We start from the raw sequence: 18,396 nt of genomic DNA, 5'->3' as shown, positions 1-18,396 counted from the left end.
ACATTTATTTACACTGAACCATGCACTTTTCACATAAGGTATCTCATTGGATACATCAACACTAAGAAGATGATATTGACACCCTCATTTTTCAGATGTTGAAACTAAGGCTCAGACAAGTTAGGTCATTGCTGAAGATCACACAGTTGACAGAATTGGGACTCACACCCAGGCTGTCACTCCAGATCTCATGAAATACCTGAAAGATTTACATGTTTGTTGAATGAATGAAGTAACTAACAGATTGGTACAAATTAATGATAATCCTTGACTCACACAGTGTCATAAATAAGATTTTTTAAAGACATTCCCCACCATTGTCTCATTCGATCCTGCCAACGGCCCTATGAGGTTCTGGACGCTCTGATTTTAGGAAACCTGACACTCGGATGACCAATTTCTCGGCGCCAGGCAGTAAGTGGCAGAGCTAAGACAAGACCGTAGGTCGCTGCTCTTTAGATTCCTCCCTATAAACCCAGCAATCTCAATCGCTGTATCTCCGGCTCTTCACACGCCAGGACACATAGGTGATGCTCAAAAAATATTTGCTTAATAAATTCAAGAATGAATGAGAGAGCGAAGAGAATCAATATCACATTATGAATGGGGAAGAGATTTAAAAGCTGACGCAGTCTACAAGTAGGAGATTGTTAGAACAATTCTCTCCGCCACGCTATCCCCTCCCGCAGGGGAGGTGGAATTCTCCTCCCAACTTGGCTAATTCCACCCTGGGAAGGAGGGGCCCTCCAGGTGTCGGAGACCCTCGCACCCGCGGCTCTCCCCACGCCCCCGCAGGCTCCTGGGACCCAGCCGCGAGCAGAGGCAGGGGGACCCGAGAGGCCGCCAATGGGAGGGTCGTGGGAGGAGCCCCGGGAGAACGGGGTCGGAGGCGGGGGGGATGAGGGGGATGACGGCGGCGAGAACCCCAGCGGGGCGGGGCGGGCCGGCACGTCCCGCTCGGGCTGCGGCGGAGCGAGCCGGGCCAGCTCTGCAGAAGGCGGCGGCTGGCTGGCCGGGACGGTCACATCCCGCTGCAGGGGCCGGCGGGGCAGCCGCACTGCCTCCCGCACCGGGACTCAGGCCAGCGGCCAGGCCGCGCCGGCACCGCCCCCTGCCCGGAGACAGACTACGCGGCCCGTCCGAGCTCCGGGGGCCCCCGCAGCCCCGCGGCCCGCTCCCGCTACGCCTCCGCCTGCCCCCTGCCCGCAGCTCGGTCCGCGCTGCCCGCCGCGCCGGGCCCGCGCCGGGATGGGGTAGGGCCAGCGCCACCGCGTCGGGCGATGGGCCGCCCTCTGGGCACCGAGCAGCCCCCCGAGGCCTGACAGACCACGAGGACCGGCGGAGGTGGGTGTGGGCAGGGCAGAGCCGCCCACTGGGGACGCCCGGGTGATGCGGGGGCGGGGAAGGCGTGGGGAGAAGGGGGGCTCCCGGGCCGCTGTGGGCGGTGGGGAGCCCGGGACAGCGGCTGCCACCGAGCCGTTCTGGGCAGTCCTTGACCCCCGCCCCCACAACTCCTGCCACCTCCAGGAGCCCCGCCTGGATGTCAAGCGGATGCCCCGGTGCCTCCCAGCGGACTCGGTGGGGACCATGGCTTCGCTGATGCCTCTCTCCCCATATTTAAGCCCCACGGTCCTCCTGCTGGTCAGTTGTGACCTGGGCTTTGTGCGAGCAGGTGAGTAAAGGGGTAGGAGCATCAACCAGAGCTAGTCCGCCGGTGGAACCTGTTAATCTGTTAACTCTGGCACCCACAGACCGACCTCCCTCTCCTGTGAATGTGACAGTCACTCACCTCAGAGCCAACTCGGCCACTGTATCCTGGGACGTCCCAGAAGGCAACATCGTCATTGGCTACTCCATTTCCCAGCAAGTATGAATCACCCTTCTGCTCCCTCAACCTGTGTCCTTGGATCTGTGAACATTCCTTCAGTTGCCCCCACCCCAGACCTCAGCTCACCACCTGGTGGTGGGGGAATCTGGGAGCGGGTGTTCCCTGGCTCCGGCTGCCCTTCTCACCCTTACTCTGTGGACTGCTTGCATGTTCAAGAGTCCTGGGACTGGTGTGAGACTGCCCTCCTGTCCCATCATCTCCCTGCAGCGACAGAATGGCCCTGGGCAGCGTGTGATCCGGGAGGTGAACACTACCACTCGGGCCTGTGCCCTCTGGGGCTTGGCTGAAGACAGTGACTACACAGTGCAGGTCAGGAGCATCGGCCTCCGAGGAGAGAGCCCCCCAGGGCCTCGGGTGCACTTCCGAACTCTCAAGGGTTCTGACCGGCTACCCTCAAACAGCTCAAGCCCAGGTGAGGGTCTCAGCTATTCTCCACCCCCGAAAGCATTGGATTCCCTGGCTTTTTTACCGGCCTTCAGCCTGTTATGTTCCCCCAATCAAGCAGCAGTCTAGCTTAGATGAATAAAAGGATGATTTAACTCATCATACTGCCAAGAAACGCAGGGAAAAGGTTGGCAGGGGACTGGGTATAAACAGGCTGATAATGAATCGTTTGGGAGAAGGGCTTAACCAACCTCAGTTCACGGCCACCACAGCCTGCGTGAGTACTCACCCACAGCCTTCCTGCTTTTTGGTCTCTAACTACCTGTCCACCAACAGCTTCCTAGAGAGGCTAAGAGAGGCAACCCTGTGATGGGTCGGTCTGCCCCGACACTAGTCCCCAGACTCTCCATCCTTACCTGTCTGCAGAGAAGAGCTCTCTAGCAGCTCCCCATAACCTGGAGGCTATCTCCTCCTCCTCAGGTGACATCACAGTGGAGGGTCTGGATGGAGAGCGACCCCTACAGACGGGGGAAGTGGTCATCATTGTGGTGGTGTTGCTCATGTGGGCTGGTGAGTGAGCAGCTGGACCGGGGACCAAGGACCGGGGAGTGGGGCTCAGTGCAGGAGGGAGGTGGTGAAGGAGAGAAGAGATAGGGAGAGATTTTGAGTGGGGAGATGCTTAGTCGAGGGGGGTGAGCAGAAGTTTGAGGAGAAAGGGTGCGTGGGTGGCTTCATGGCTGAGCATCTTCCTTTAGCTCAGGTTGTGGTCCCAGGGTCCTGGGATCAAGTCCCGCATCCGGGTCCCCACAGGGAGCCTGCTTTTCCCTCTGCCTATGTCTCTGCCTTTCTCTCTCTCTCTGTGTCTCTCATGAATACCTAAAAATTAAAAGTCATAAAAAATAAAGTTTGAGAAGAGGAAGATTAAGAGGGTGATGCTCACACGAGTACTAGAAATTCAAGGGTTCTCCTCTCAGGTTTTCTAGAAACTCTGTGGGTATCTCACTGCCCTTCACGGCTGTGAGTAGGGAGGTCAAGATCAAGGTGCAGATTGTATTGTTGTGTTTCAGCTGTAATTGGGCTATTCTGCCGTCAGTATGATATCATCAAGGACAACGACTCCAACAACAACCCCAAGGAGAAGGGGAAGGGGCCGGAACAGAGTCCTCAGGGAAGGCCAGTGGGGACAAGACAGGTGATGTGCGGTGAATGAGGGAGGGAACGGTGATCTTGCTTCTAGGAGCAGCCAGGGAAAGGGAGAAGGCCAAAGAGGGGTAGGAAAAGAGGGAAGATGGATATTTGGGATGCAGGCGGCTATTTCCTTCCTGAAATCAGAGACTCAAGCCTTTTTCTTTTACAGAAAAAGTCACCGTCCATCAACACCATTGATGTATGAGTGAAGAAACAGAACCAGAAAATGGATGCACTAACAACCTGGGGATGGGATAGGGTCAGGGAGAGCTTCAGGCAGTGATGTGCCCAAGAGTGAAGGATCCCACAGTTTCCCAGAGGGTAATGACACTCCCACAATCTCAGGCCTGGTATCCATCCTCTTTCCACTGTGAGCAGGGCCAGAAGGTAGGTCTCTTAGGGTCTGTGCCCCTGGACCTGAGGAATGGCTATCAGATGGGATATGTCCTTCCATCCCCCAGATCCAGGGGAGAGTCACTTGTTCAACCATATCCCACTAGGTCCCAAATGGGGCCCCCATTTCACCTGCATCAGGACTCTTGGCATCCCCAGCTGCCCCCACATCTTGCCTCTGGGTCTCAGAGAGGGGTGTTTCTTTGGCTACTTCCCCTCCCCCAGCAATGAAAAGGAATTGCCTGGGTCTGGAGGCAGATGCTGCACTGCACTACTCCAATGTCTTCCATGGAGCCTCAGGTGCTCCCCTCTCACCTGGTAGCCCATTCAGCTGCTGGTGATCTCAGCCCTTGGACATTTTTCCAATAAAGGTTCTTGGACAAACTGGAGCTGACTGTATGGTATACCGTATAGTATGTTGAAGACATTTCCCCACTGTCTCTCCCTTGACTACAAGGGCCTCTCACACCACCACCAACTCGACAGGAGCACTCTGATTTTAAGGTGTTATTTTGATTCTCTAGCCTGGGAGGGGGTGAGGAGGAGGCCAGAAATGGGTATAGAAAACTAGAGCCCTACTTCCTTTTGTTTTGTTCAGTGAGAAGGGGGGAGAAGCAAAAGAAAGGAAGATACCAGTTCTCCTGCACCAGGGGAAGTGAAAAGTTATACCACATGAGAGGGGTCAGTAACCTTTTAGGTTCACTGCCCACATTGATAACCAAGCTCTTCACCATTTATTCCTCCGATTCCTCCATCAAGCCTGAGTCAATTTCCAGAAAAGGACTGAATAGTATCTTGGGACAAAGGACAGAGCAGCTATACTAATGGATCCATGTGCTCCTATCCTGTGCATTCCCATACCTATTCTTCCCTGCCCTCTGGCTTTCCCTTTTGTCTGTCTCTGTTCATCCGGTCAAAGTCAATAATAATTGTAAAGTGTAAATGAGTTTATATTCACTCTCTGCCACTACATCCAGAGGAGGATTATGGAAATAAAACTGAGGGATTGGAATTCCCCTGTCAAAAGACTTATACTTTGGGTTCTGGGGCTACTTGTTTCCTGTATAAATAGGGGCTTTCCTCTACTCTTCCCTAAATACCAAGGGGCTGGGGGGGATGGTGCCAGTGAGAGAAATATCTATTGACATTTGCAACCACGGTGGGGGAAAGGCTTCAGAACCCAGAATCTGCTTGGACAGCATATGCTACCCTTTCTGGAGAAGTATAGGTCTTCTCAGCTTCAGATTTTTCCAGAGGAGGTATAAGAATAATTCTCCTAACTCGCCTTTTCTGCATCTCAGGCTCTGGTATGTTACAAGAATTTAGAACAATAATTCTGAAAGGGACCCCAGATCCCTTTCAGAATTATTGATCTATACAGATCAAGAAGTCAATATCCTTTTTACTTAACCAAGCTCCAACCCCAGTTATCACAGGACTTAATCTTAGGCAATCGGGCGAGCCAAGCTCCGGTTTGCCCTCTGCCTTGAACCACAAAAGCATCCCGATCTGGGCAGCAGTCTTTAATCCACTGCTACCTAATTGTATAGTAGCACCTCTCATTGGCCACTGGTTTCAAAACACTCATCTCTCAGACTCTGGACACATCGTTTCTTGGGATGGAAGTAGCACAGAGTATAAGAAGCATGGCATGGAGACAGGGAGCTAGGAGTTCAGAACGAATACACAGGGTGTTTAAAAGCACCAGCTCAGGCTTGAATCCCAGTTATAGCCTTTACTATTAGTTTGGGTAAGTGGCCCCTCTAATCCTGAGACTCCTGGTATGTAAAATGGGACTAATAATGCCAACCCCTTCAAAAGGCAGCTTTGAGATTGAATGAGATGATGCACAGTACCTGGCAGGCGCATACTGAGTATTCAGTTAGCAATCATTATTAGCCAGCCTTGCGATCCCCTGCGAGTCATATAACCTATTTGGGTTCAATTCCATCCGCTGCAAAACGTATGGAAGCAACTACCCTGATTTCCTCCGAGGTAGTGAAGATCAAAATAATGCATTCAGCCACACTTACTCGCAACACAGCGCGAGAAACACCGCGATTACGTAGGACCTCGAGGTGGCCTAGGACTCGTGGGCGTGGCTTGAGCTTGGGTTTGCAGGCAACGCCGGGATTGGCTCGTTAAGGAGAGGATTCCATCCCTCTCGTTGTCCCGCCCTAGGCCTCACTGCGCCTGCGCACGTTCTGTTTGCATCGCCGCGAACCTACGTGGTGACCTTGCGAAGTGTGTTGCGCCCCGCTCGCATCTGCGTCAGCGGCAGTCGCTGCGGCTGCGTGGCGGGTTGTCCAGGTAACCACGGGAGTTGTCGCTGACTGGTGGCAGCTGAGAGGCAGGTGTTCGTCATGCAGTTGAAGCACCTGCGGACCCTGCTGAGCCCTCAGGTGAGGAGTTGCGTGCCTCTTCCCTTCCCCGCCCGCCTTAACGTTGCAAAGAAAAGGGGGAACTGAAATGTCACGATGTTGAGCGCCTACTGTATGCGGAAGACTGAAGGCTCTAAGGATGATTCGACTCTGCTCGATAGTGTGCAGTAGGCGAGACGGGCCTCTTAGCCTCGGTAGCTTTCATGCCCGTTCATTTAACTTCAGTTGTGGACGAGGAGGCCCCGTGGTGGGCGCGCTTGTAAACTACGAGCCTAAGTCTGCACCCAAAGAAACGAGGGCTCTAGGTGCAAGCCCCAGAGGAAGGGGTGCAGAAGACCTCACGTTCATTCTGATGATGAAGATTTCAGATTCAGAAGAGGCGGGGCCCTGGGGGAGGAACCATGCTAAAGAAAGGCTGCGTTTTGGAGCTGGGAGACCAGAATCCAAGTCCCAGGGCCAGCTCTACTTTAAATAAATGACCCAATACCGCTGACTTTGGCCCTCGTCACACAAAGTCTCTGAGTGGAAAACGGGAGTAACAATAATTAGCAACCTGAGGGGGATTTGGAGGAAGAGTTAAAGGAAGTAATGTACACAAAGGCCATTGCAAACTTAAAAGCAGTATTAAAACTGATAGACAAGAGAGGAGAGCAAAATTCAAAGGACAAAATCATACAAAGCTAGTGAAAATATCTGTCACAAGTGAATGTTTAATAGGTAGCAGGGCAGCATTAGTTGTTAAGATTGTGGTTTGTGGAATCAGACATACGTGGACTTAAATCTTGGTTCTGCCACTTCTAAACTGTGTATGTAAACCTGAGCAGATTACTTAACCTTTCTGAACCTCAAGTTTCTGGTTGTAAGATGTACCCAAAAATGGCATCTGTCTCAGCGTTATGAGGTAAAAGGAGAGTGCATATTAAGCACTTATCAAAGTGCCTAGCCTGTGGTAAGATCTTGTTAAAGATTAGCTTTCATTATTCTGTTCCCTACCTCATGTAATCCTTACGACTGCTGTGAGGAATCAGGAAGGCTTCACAGAAGATGTGGCATTAGAACAGAGGGAAATGGGGATCCCTGGGTGGCACAACGGTTTGGCGCCTGCCGTTGGCCCAGGGCGCGATCCTGGGGACCCGGGATCGAATCCCACGTCGGGCTCCCGGTGCATGGAGCCTGCTTCTCCCTCTGCCTATGTCTCTGCCTCTCTCTCTCTCTCTCTCTCTCTCTCTGTGTGTGACTATCATAAATAAACTGAAACTTAAAAAAAAAAAAAAAAGAACAGAGGGAAATGAGAAGAAAAGAGAAGTGTACTCATTGGCTCAGTAAACTGCCCCTGAAAATGTAATTTAAAGATTTCTTTACCCTAATGGAATTATTGAAAATGAAAACCTCCTTCAGTCTTTGAAAATAGGATGTCATGATGCAGGGAAGGGCGAATGCCCAGAGTTGGCAAAATGATGAAGGAAGATGAACAATGGTTATTGAGGAGCCCTTCAAACCTAATTTAATCAAGAGTTGGAGGGTGGTGAAGGTGGTGGTGTGGCTATATTCTGACTCTGAGAATTTTGATAAAGAAAGCATTTTTTTTTTAAATCTCTGACTTCACAGGTAAGTGGATTAGGAGTGAAAATTAACAAAGTTTGAAACCAGAGCTCTAGAGCCCAAGTAATTAATCATGCAATTGGAGCAGAAGCTAAATGTTTAATTTCAAGGAGGGAAATCCTTAGTGCAGAACCATTAAGTGAGGACCAGGGCTGGTGGCAGACAGATGTGGCAAAAATAATTCACTGGGAGATGGTCACTTCTAAATTGGGCTTCTGTGCAGTGCATAGTCCTTGGGCGGGGGAGGGGGGATCCAAAAAAACTAACCGGGCGGCATATTCATCCTAAGTCTCAACTCTAATTGTCTTACTCCCTATTCTGGAACTTTCACTGTCTCTCCCTTTCCCACGAAATAAGCCCAAACTCCTTGGCCAAATTTCAAAGATCTTTCTTGAGCTGGACTCACTGTCTTTCCTGCCTTACCTCCTCTGTTCTATTTGCAAGGTAGTTGCAGCTAAATTAAATTATTATTTCTTTTTTTTTTTTTTTAATTTTTTTTTTTAATTATTATTTCTTGACCAGACTTGCCTTTGCTCATATCATTCCTTCTACCTCAGATAATTCCTCTCACTTAACTGCATCCATTCTTCAAAGCTTAAAGTTGATCATTTATTTTTTTCAAGATTTTATTTATTCATGAGAGAGACAGAAAGAGAGGCAGAGACACTGGCAGAGGAAGGAGAAGCAGGCTCCATGCAAGGAGCCCAATGTGGGACTTGATCTCGGGAATCTGGGATCATGCCCTGAGCTGAAGGCAGATGCTTAACCACTGAGCCACCCAGGTGTCCCAAAGTTGATCATTTATTTTATTTTTTTTTAATTTTTATTTACTTATGATAGGCACACAGAGAGAGAGGCAGAGACACAGGCAGAGGGAGAAGCAGGCTCCATGCACCGGGAGCCCGATGTGGGATTCGATCCCGAATCTCCAGGATCGCGCCCTGGGCCAAAGGCAGGCGCTAAACCGCTGCGCCACCCAGGGATCCCCCAAAGTTGATCATTTAAACATAAAATTACCTTAGGCTTCTCCAAACTATTACCATGCTTTGTATATGCCTCTCTTACGGGAGTTTTCCTGTTTTTGTACCCATATTTTTTTTTTTTTTTTTAAGATTTCATCCATTTATTCTTGAGAGACACACAGAGAGAGGCAGAGACATAGGCAGGGGGAGAAGCAGGCTCCCTGTGGGGGAGCCCAATGCGGGACTTGATCCCAGGACCCCAGGGTTCATGTGCTGAGCCAAAGGCAGACGTTCAACTGTTGTTGAGCCGCCCAGGTGCCCCTGGTTTTGCTCCATCTTATTAGCCTGGGACAAGGACCATGTTTTGTTCTTTGTCCCCCTCTCAGTTCCTGGCCACATGCCTTTCTCAATAAGGTATTCAAAAAATATTGAATGAATGACTAAAGACCAAAACTTATTTTTTTAAAAAGACCTATCAGACCAATTGAATTTATTTCAGTAGCAGTCCTAGGATATGAGAGAGTGAGGCCATTGCAGGGGCACATTGGTACAGTTGATTTAGCATGCCACCTCTTAGTGCATTTGCCTAATAGTTTGCTAAAGCCCCTTGTTCTCCTGGTCCAGGGTTTTATCTTCTTGGAGACCAGGATGCATCACAAACATCTGTTTATTTTAAGGACTATGATGAGGAAAATTGACCAAATCACACTAGAACTAAAGGAACTAGAAAACTTTTGTTGTTCTAGAAGAGCATCTAGGTTTATTTTTTCCCCCCGCTGTCTCTGCAGGATGGAGCTGCGAAGGTGACCTGCATGGCTTGGTCCCACAACAATGCCAAATTTGCTGTCTGCACAGTGGACCGAGTGGTGTTGCTATATGATGAGCATGGGGAGCGGAGAGACAAATTTTCCACCAAACCAGCTGACATGAAGGTGAAGAGAGTACTCTGTGTGTACTTAACCTGTTGATGGGGCCTTAGAAATCTGGAAAACTTCATAATTGACTCCCCAGCCTTCGGCATTGGAAATGGCCTGCCTCTTCTTTTCTCAGGACAAATCCCTCAAGCTCATTATAATCACACATATACCTCTTCTTCTCTTTTCTCTTTCATATGTACTCATTACTTTTTTTTTCTTTTTTTAACCCTTAGTATGGCAGGAAGAGCTATATGGTGAAAGGCATGGCTTTTTCTCCTGATTCCACTAAAATTGCCATAGGACAGACCGACAACATCATCTATGTGTACAAGATTGGAGAAGATTGGTGAGAATAGAGACTGGGAGATGGGGTGACCTAGAAAAGAAGGAGAGGGCAGGAAGAAATGCCTCATTGGGGAAGGGGGAGTGGAGAAGATGATAATCCAAGCTGGGACATGGACAAAGGCCCTCTAGAGCCTGTCGTTGCTTCCCTACCTTTGCTTGCTCCATGTGTTCTGAGATCCCATCCCTGGTGGAATCAGCCTAAGGTCAATATGAGGGCCTGTGAGGTTCTGGAGAGACCACGGTGGTAGAGCATCTTTGTTATTGTTCCAAAGCTGCTCAGGCTACATCTTATGCCTCCTTTCAGGGCTCCTGTGGAATGGTAGGAAACACTAGGGGAGCAGGGAAGGTGTCTGTGCTCTCTTCCCTTCCCCCAGCATCATATGTGGCAATTTATTTATGAAAGTGTTTTTAATATGCTTTCCCTCCTTTTATTTGGCAGGGGTGACAAGAAAGTCATCTGTAACAAATTCATCCAGACGGTAACGTCCAGACCTGTTTCTGGGAGATTAGGATGAACGAACATGTATCAATATATCTACTTACAAATTAACCAGGAGTTGCATTTTTTTAACATATGAATCTGACTTTTCCAACTACAAGGATGGTGCTGCCTGGCTGCTCATCCTCATTTACTTTCCTCCTTGAGCCCAGTTGTGTCTTCTCCCCTATAGGCAACTGGGGTGGTGGCATGTGGCAGGGGGTTCAGTTTGTTAGAAATGTGATAAACTACATAGACAGGATTATCCTTTTCATGATTTTCTTCTTACAGAGTGCTGTCACTTGTCTGCAGTGGCCAGCGGAGCACATCATTGTCTTTGGACTGGCTGAAGGGAAGGTAACAGAGGAAGAGAAACACAGGAGAGGTGGTGGGTGGAGATAATGGTTCTGGAAAGAGAAATATGGTTAAATTTCTCCCTTAGGGTCAAGTTGTGTATTGGGGGAGAATACAGAAGGACCAGTTTTTTTGTTATTTATTTTTCTTTCTTTAGGATCTTGGTGGGATTGAAAGTAGCCCAATCAGACTTGTATCCATTTTCCCGTTTCCAGGTTCGTTTAGCAAACACTAAAACTAATAAATCATCTACCATCTATGGGACAGATTCTTACGTGGTATCACTGACAACAAAGTAAGTAAGGAAGATCAGTATCCTAAGAGCTTGGAATTGTAGGAAGAGGTGATGCGGATGTTGGGACTGGGACACTGTAATATGGAAGGTGAAGAGGACTGGTAGGACTGGTAGCAGGAAGGCCAGATAGGCTGATGTTTGACAGAGAAAGGGGATTCCTTGGTGAGACAGAATAATCTCTTTCCTTGACTCCTCTTCCCCTTTTTAGTTGCTCTGGGAAAGGAATTCTCTCTGGTCATGCAGATGGCACCATTGTTAGATATTTCTTTGATGATGAAGGCTCTGGAGAGTCACAGGTATGATTAAAGCATGCTGTGTCATGGGGTAAGGAAGCCCAAGACCCCTTCTAGAGGAGGGCAGACATTAAGATTGATGTGCTAGGGGAGGTAGCTAGAGGAGAGAGGTGGGAGGGGGGCCATTTGGATACAGCCACAGAGAGAATTTGTGTTCAGGAGGCTAGAGCTTAATACTTGTGGGAAAGAGGGAGTCAAGTGGAAGGGATTCTGAGAGTAAGGGAAAGTAAAAATTATTCTCATCTATGTAAAAAGTATATTTATGTATACAAATTCATAAGGGAAAAAAGTCATTTACTCTCGAGAGGGAAAAGATGGGGGATAAATGAAATGTTCATAATTTACTCTCTATAATTCTCTGTTGTTTGAATACCTTATATTAAGAATTATTTGCATAGGGCGCCTTTCTGGCTCAGTTGGTGGAGCATGTGAATCTTGATCTCAAGGTTGTGAGTTCGAGCCCCATGTTGGGTGTAGAGATTACTTAAATAGCTAAAGCTCAAAAAAAAAAAAATTACTCATGTAATAATTAAATTTATTTCCCCTAAAAATAAGAGTCATATGCTCCCTGTGGGCCTACCCAACGTTGGTCAATGTCTAGGATATCTTCCTTGGAGGCTTTATAGATTTTTTTTTAAAGGACTCCAACATGTATTTTGAGGCTTCCTCTTGAGCACAATGTCAATAAGCATGTATGTATGTCATACATATGTGTGTGACAATATAAAACAGAAAGACAATTTGTGAAGTCCTCCAGATTAGGATGTGTTGGTGTGGGAAAATGTTGAAAGATTTACACAGAGTAGGATGATCAGAGTGAGCGTGTTAGGTGCTAGAAAGGAGAAATGCCCAACTGGAGCTGTCAGAATTAGTGATTGAAATGCTCCCCTTCTGTCTTAGGGGAAGTTGGTTAACCACCCATGCCCACCCTATGCCTTGGCTTGGGCAACCAACAGCATCGTGGCTGCAGGCTGTGATCGGAGGATTGTGGCCTATGGGAAGGAAGGCCATGTACTACAAACTTTCGATTACAGCCGTGACCCTAATGAGCGGGAGTTCACCACAGCCGCCGCAAGTCCTGGAGGCCAGTCTGTTGTGTTGGGAAGTTATGACAGGTGGGTCCCTTTCCATGTGCATCTTTTGTCTGCTTTCCCTATGTACACTCTGCTTTAGCCAGTTATTCTCAACCAGAGTGGGAAACTGGATGAGAATCAAGTGGATATTGAAAGAGATCCTCAACTTTTAATTCACACACTTCCTTTTTCCTGCTCCCACCATCCGTTGGCACTCTGGCAGTTCCAGAATGCACCAGGATTTTGTCTCTGTGCCTCTCTCTGGGACTCCACAGTCGAATTCATCTCTATTCTCTTTGTATGACTATTGCCTCTTTTCAGACCACTGGCTTAGTGTTTGTCACATTATTACTTTTTTAAGATTTTATTTATTTATTCATGAGAGACACCGAGATAGAGAGGCAGAGACACAGAGGGAGAAGCAGGCTTCATGCAGGGAGCCAGATGTGGTACTTGATCCCGGGACTCCAGAATCACACCCTGAGCTGAAGGCAGATGCTCAACCACTGAGCCACTCAGGCGTCCCATGTTTCTCACATTATATTACACTTTGTGTTTATAGCTATCTGGCAAAATTGAGATGCCCTTGAGAAGAGGACCTATTCTTTTTTTTTTTTTAATCTCCAGTGCCCAAATTAACATCTAATATATAACCTATACTTAAATGTTTGGCGAATGAATGGAGGGATGGATGGAACAGTAAATAAACAGCTAGGTCTGGGTCTTCTCTCATCAGCTTTGTCAACCCTTTGTCAATCTCATGTGTGTTTCCTCCTTCCTTTTTCTGTTTCTTACTGTTTCTCTTTTCTTTTTCCTTATTTTTCTATTGCTGACAGCTTATTTTTCTCACCAGCTAAGATCTCCTTTTTGTTTTCTCTGCTCCCATCATTCTTACTCCATTTTACTTTTGACTTGGATTTTCCCAGCTTCCTTCCTTTGAACCTTTTTGTCCTCTCCAGTGAAATTACTTAGCTTGTGTGTTCTCTTTTACTTCCTTCTCTAATACAGCAAGACTCATCTCCTTCAGTTACCCACCTATTTCAACTCTTTTGCTCAGCCTCCGTTTCTTCTAAAAACCACCTACTTAATTTCAGACTTCGGGTGCTCAACTGGAGCCCTCGAAGAAGCGTCTGGGAAGAGGCAAAGCCCAAGGAGATTGCCAACTTATACACCGTCACTGCCTTGGCCTGGAAACGGGATGGCTCACGACTCTGTGCGGTGTGTTTCACTAGTAGTCCCTTTCTGCATGGGTGACTTTCTCCAAACTAGGAAAAATCCTGCCTTCTCCTAAAGCACTCTGTCCTGAAACTAGAGAATCTCCTCTTCCCTTTTGACTCCAACCTAAAAATATGACATTAAAGGCAGGAAAGAGAAATTCACACTTTATTGGAAGCCAAAAGAGACAAAGAATTCTGTAGGCAGGGCTGATTTCTCCCTTTCATCCCATCACTATCCTTGAGTCCTATGGTTGCCACCTCTTCCCATCTGGTACTTCCAAAAACTGCCAGCCCTTTTACTGCCAACTCTTCTCTAGATTCTAGAACCTAGGTTTTGAGAATGTCTCTAGATATCCTCCCCATGCCTGTTACCTTTTATGTTCTCAACCTCCCTTCTAGGGCACACTCTGTGGTGGAGTGGAACAGTTTGACTGCTGCCTCCGGAGGAGCATTTATAAGAATAAGTTTGAGTTGACGTATGTGGGACCTAGCCAGGTAAGCAGCTGATAGCCTGCTATGCCAAGATCTTACCAGCGTTCATTCATCCTTGTGATGCTTTCTTGCCTTCTGGACACAGACAGTGTCAAATTTAACCCCTGGCAGAGCCGTTCTAGAGAACAGAATGTGTTGGGCAACTTTCGAAGTTATTGTACTTCCGGCTTATTATAAGAAAAGATTTAAACACCAGACCTAAGGGGTACAGAGATTGCCACTTACATCTTCCTAGTTTAAAATTTTACTACTGGGATCCCTGGGTGGCGCAGCGGTTTGGCGCCTGCCTTTGGCCCAGGGCACGATCCTGGAGACCCGGGATCGAGTCCCACATCGGGCTCCCAGTGCATGGAGCCTGCTTCTCCCTCTGCTTGTGTCTCTGCCTGTGTCTCTGCCTCTCTCTCTCTCTCTCTCTCTCTCTCTCTGACTATCATAAATAAATAAATTTTAAAAAATAAAATAAAATAAAATTTTACTACCTGGAGTGTCTGGGTGACTCAGTGAGTTAAGTGTCAGACTCTTGGTTTTGGCTCAAGTCATGATCTCAGGTTTGTGAGCTCAAGCCCCGCATCAGGCTCTGGGCTGGGTATGGAGCCTGCTTAGATTTTCTGTCTCCCTCTCCCTCAACCTATTAACTGTCCCTCTAAACAAAAAAAAAAAAGAAAGAAAAAAAATTTTTACTACCTATATGCAGTCAATTGAGGAGCTTAGAATTATGCACGTAAATAGCATTGCTTTAGGGCCTCTGAACTCACTGTGTATGACGTTGTAAGGTAATTCTTAGTTTCTGAGACCACTTTTCTCTTTTCTCTACCTCTATCCTTTTTTCATTCCATTTATTATTTGTTGGTCTCTTCTTTTTTTCTTTTTTTAAGATTTTATGTACTTTAATTATAGAGAGAGCATGAATGTGGGTAGGGGGAGAGGGAGCAGCAGGCTCCCCAGTGAGCAGGGAGCCTGATGTGGGGCTCAATGCAGGGCTCGATCCCAAGACCCTAAGACCATGACCTGAACCAAATGCAGATGCTTAACCAACTGAGCCACTCAGGCGCTCCCTCTTGTTTTTCTTTAAGATTTTACCTTTAAGTAATTTCTACACCCAACATGGGGCTTGAACCCACAACCCTGAAATCAAGAGTTACATGCTCCTGGACTGAGCCAACCAGATGCCCCCATTCTTTCATTTTCTATCCATTCTCTATGTGTGAGCACTGTTAGGTATTGAGAATACAAAGATAATTATCTGTAGTATAGTGTTCCTTAATCAAGATCATTCTAGCAAAGGAAACAGGTTTATGAAACGACAGTATTGTACATGTGATTAAAGTAATCACAAACACTTTCACAAGAGGTATAGAGATGTAGAGAGAATGATTGGTTTTGCCCCATATGTATTATATATTATGTGTTATAAGTATCGAGAGAATCTTTGAAAGCATAAATAGTAAAGCACCATGTGAATGTGAGGTGTTATTTTTACCAACAATAACCTAGGCTAGGTAATATTAAAGATATTAGCTTTATTAGTTTGATACTGGAGTGGAGAAGGGGCACAGCATGTTCACCCCTCTTTGGGATTGGGAGATCAGACTTGTACCTTCCAAGGTGATTGTGAAGAACCTGTCATCGGGGACCCGAGTGGTACTCAAGTCACACTATGGTTATGAAGTGGAAGAGGTGAAAATCCTGGGAAAGGAACGTTATCTGGTGGCCCACACATCAGACACACTGCTGCTGGGGGACCTGAACACTAATCGCCTCAGTGAGGTAGGAACCATGAATGGAGGGGTGGGAATCAGTATCTTGAGTTGCTACTTCAAGGGAGCCAGGGTCCTGAGGGAGAAAGATATAACATGCTGGGGTTGGGGAATTCTGGAATGTGAATCCCCACCATTGGGCTATTTTTACCTCATCTCTCAGAGACCGAGAAACGTAGGGTAAAATCTGACCCAGCATCTCTTTTGTGCAATATCAAGACTGTCCTGAACTCAGTCTCTCTGCCTCCTCCCCTGTCATTCTTTCAGCATTGTCTTGGATAGTTATCCACATTGTTCCTTATGTCTTCTCCCTCCCTTACAGGTTGCTTGGCAGGGATCTGGGGGCAATGAGAAGTATTTCTTTGAAAATGAAAATGTGAGTAGAGCTTGATTAACCATCACCATCTCAATAAACCTCCTTCTAGCTCCTATGTCAGAAGGATAGCAAATGGCCAGGGGTTGAGAAGAGAGCAGATAAAGAAGGGAGAGTGAAGTAGGCAGAGGAACAGAATAAAGAGAAAAGTGGGAGTCACTTTGAACTAGCAGGATACCTCCCTCTACTACTTTGGTCTCTCTCTTCATGTAAACTTCCCACCACATGACTCTTCCATTCATCCCCAGGTATGTATGATCTTCAATGCTGGAGAGCTAACTCTAGTGGAGTATGGGAGTAATGATACCCTGGGTTCTGTACGTACTGAGTTCATGAACCCCCACCTCATCAGGTAACCCCAAAAGGTTCTCTAAATTTTTGAAACCTAAAAGAATTCCTTTTTTAACTTTTAACTCGTGGTCCTGAAGATGAATCTAAAAACTGCATCCCATGTGTTACTTCGGGGCCCTTGATAAACATCTTGATGGCCCAAGCTCATTCCACCTTACCTCACCCTTCATGTTTCAGCGTCCGCATTAATGAGAGGCGTCAGCGAGGAATGGAAGACAATAAGAAATTGGCTTATCTTGTTGATATTAAAACTATTGCTATAGGTGAGTAAGACTCTCTCATAATTCTGATAACAAAATAGATATTTACAATACACTTCCATATCACAAGATTGTGTACAGTGGAGAATCCAGGTTTCTGAGAGGCACCAGGTAAATATGTGACCCCGCTCTTACAGAGGATATGTGAAATGTACAAATCCATGTCTGTGAGTTTGTATCTAGATATATAGATACAGATACACTGTTACATATATTGGCCTGTCCATACAATTATTCCTGTTCTTTAGGCATGTATCTTAGGGTTGGAAATTATAAATTTAGAGAGGAAACATTCGTGAATTTATGAATTTTCCTGTTTAGATTTCCTAGGATAATAGACAATTACAACTTGAAGGGGACTTATTTTCTGTAGACTTTGTCATTAGTAGCCAGTGATGACAAACTTTATTTGAATTTCACAAATGTTCACATAAATAAATCTTTTGTATATTAATAGTTAACTCTGTATCATGAAATGTTTTAAGCACAGAAAAATGCATATAGAATAGCATAGTATTTCCTAAGAAATATAGGGAATAACATATCCATATAGCATAGTTGGTAAGAACAAGGGTCTGGAGTCAAACCTCTCCACTTCTGTGTGATCTTAGGTAAGTTCCTTACCCTTTCTATATCTCAATTTCTTCAACCACAAAATGGGGATAAAAATAGTAACTACCTTTAAAAAAATAGTACCTATCTTATATGAAAAGCACTCAGATTAATGTCTGGCACATAATAAGCAACAAATGTTAGCTATTAATAATATTATTATTACTTGCGTACCCACACCCAGTTCTATCATGTCCTGACCTTTCATTATATTTACTTTGGATCTTTTAGCTCTTCTCTTATTGAGGGACATGTAAGTTGGTTTTTCACTGTTTCTACTATTTTGGTTCTCTAAGATTTACACCTAGGTGGAACTGCTGAATCATAGAAGAGGTACATCTGCAATTTCACTAAATATTTCCAAATTGCTCTCCAAAGAGATTGTACCAATTTACATTCCCACCAACAGTTAGAGGTCCCAGTGTTCTGCATTCTCTTCAATACTCAGAATTGCCTGATTTCATAATTTGGCTCAATCTGACATACATGAAATAATATCTCATTGTATTAATTTCTGTTGTTCATTTGTTCATTGGCCATTTGGATTTCTTCTTCTGCGTATTGCCAGTTCTTATCCCTTTCCTATTTTTTTAATACTTTATTTATTTGAAGGTTTTATTTATTCATGATAGACATAGAGAAAGAGAGAGGCAGAGACACAGGCAGAGGGAGAAGCAGGCTCCGTGCAAGGAGCCTGATGCGGTACTCGATCCCGGGACTGCAGGATCGTGCCCTGAGCCAAAGGCAGGCGCCAAACCGCTGAGCCACCCAGGGATCCCCT

The 18,396-nt window shown here is 46.5% G+C and overlaps 2 protein-coding genes across 2 annotated transcripts in view; both read left to right on the top strand.

The window, feature by feature from the left end:
• Positions 1 to 1,204: 1,204 nt before the first annotated feature.
• On the top strand, positions 1,205 to 4,242 carry FNDC4 (fibronectin type III domain containing 4). The gene is made up of 7 exons (XM_038561104.1): positions 1,205 to 1,344; positions 1,528 to 1,672; positions 1,752 to 1,867; positions 2,096 to 2,300; positions 2,753 to 2,842; positions 3,340 to 3,464; positions 3,630 to 4,242. The coding sequence occupies exons 2-7, from the start codon at positions 1,552 to 1,554 to the stop codon at positions 3,663 to 3,665; spliced, it is 693 nt and encodes a 230-aa protein (XP_038417032.1). The 5' UTR covers positions 1,205 to 1,344; positions 1,528 to 1,551; the 3' UTR covers positions 3,666 to 4,242.
• A 1,810-nt stretch (positions 4,243 to 6,052) lies between these two features.
• Positions 6,053 to 18,396, top strand: part of IFT172 (intraflagellar transport 172) — a 37,500-nt gene continuing 25,156 nt past the window's right edge. Inside the window, exons 1-14 of the mRNA XM_038561085.1 lie at positions 6,053 to 6,255; positions 9,587 to 9,730; positions 9,949 to 10,061; positions 10,500 to 10,539; positions 10,830 to 10,895; positions 11,108 to 11,187; positions 11,396 to 11,483; positions 12,381 to 12,595; positions 13,648 to 13,771; positions 14,170 to 14,265; positions 15,868 to 16,029; positions 16,342 to 16,395; positions 16,641 to 16,744; positions 16,921 to 17,006. Of these exons, the coding sequence (XP_038417013.1) occupies positions 6,217 to 6,255; positions 9,587 to 9,730; positions 9,949 to 10,061; positions 10,500 to 10,539; positions 10,830 to 10,895; positions 11,108 to 11,187; positions 11,396 to 11,483; positions 12,381 to 12,595; positions 13,648 to 13,771; positions 14,170 to 14,265; positions 15,868 to 16,029; positions 16,342 to 16,395; positions 16,641 to 16,744; positions 16,921 to 17,006 (1,411 nt within the window). The 5' untranslated portion in view covers positions 6,053 to 6,216. The remainder of the gene's footprint in view (positions 6,256 to 9,586; positions 9,731 to 9,948; positions 10,062 to 10,499; positions 10,540 to 10,829; positions 10,896 to 11,107; positions 11,188 to 11,395; positions 11,484 to 12,380; positions 12,596 to 13,647; positions 13,772 to 14,169; positions 14,266 to 15,867; positions 16,030 to 16,341; positions 16,396 to 16,640; positions 16,745 to 16,920; positions 17,007 to 18,396) is intronic.

This window comes from Canis lupus, chromosome 17, assembly GCF_011100685.1.
Source record: "Canis lupus familiaris isolate Mischka breed German Shepherd chromosome 17, alternate assembly UU_Cfam_GSD_1.0, whole genome shotgun sequence".
Classification (NCBI taxonomy): Eukaryota; Metazoa; Chordata; class Mammalia; order Carnivora; family Canidae; genus Canis; species Canis lupus.
The sequence above is the reverse complement of the archived record's forward strand: the minus strand, read 5'-3'. Positions and strand labels throughout refer to the sequence as shown.

What these genes read in the sequence shown, in the direction of transcription:
- FNDC4 (XM_038561104.1), top strand. Translation starts at nt 1,552, where the DNA reads ATGCCCCGGTGCCTCCCAGCGGACTCGGTGGGGACCATGGCTTCGCTG. An exon ending in GCTACTCCATTTCCCAGCAA is followed by an intron (nt 1,868 to 2,095) that starts GTATGAATCACC and finishes ATCTCCCTGCAG; the next exon opens with CGACAGAATGGCCCTGGGCA. An exon ending in GGCCAGTGGGGACAAGACAG is followed by an intron (nt 3,465 to 3,629) that starts GTGATGTGCGGT and finishes TTTCTTTTACAG; the next exon opens with AAAAAGTCACCGTCCATCAA.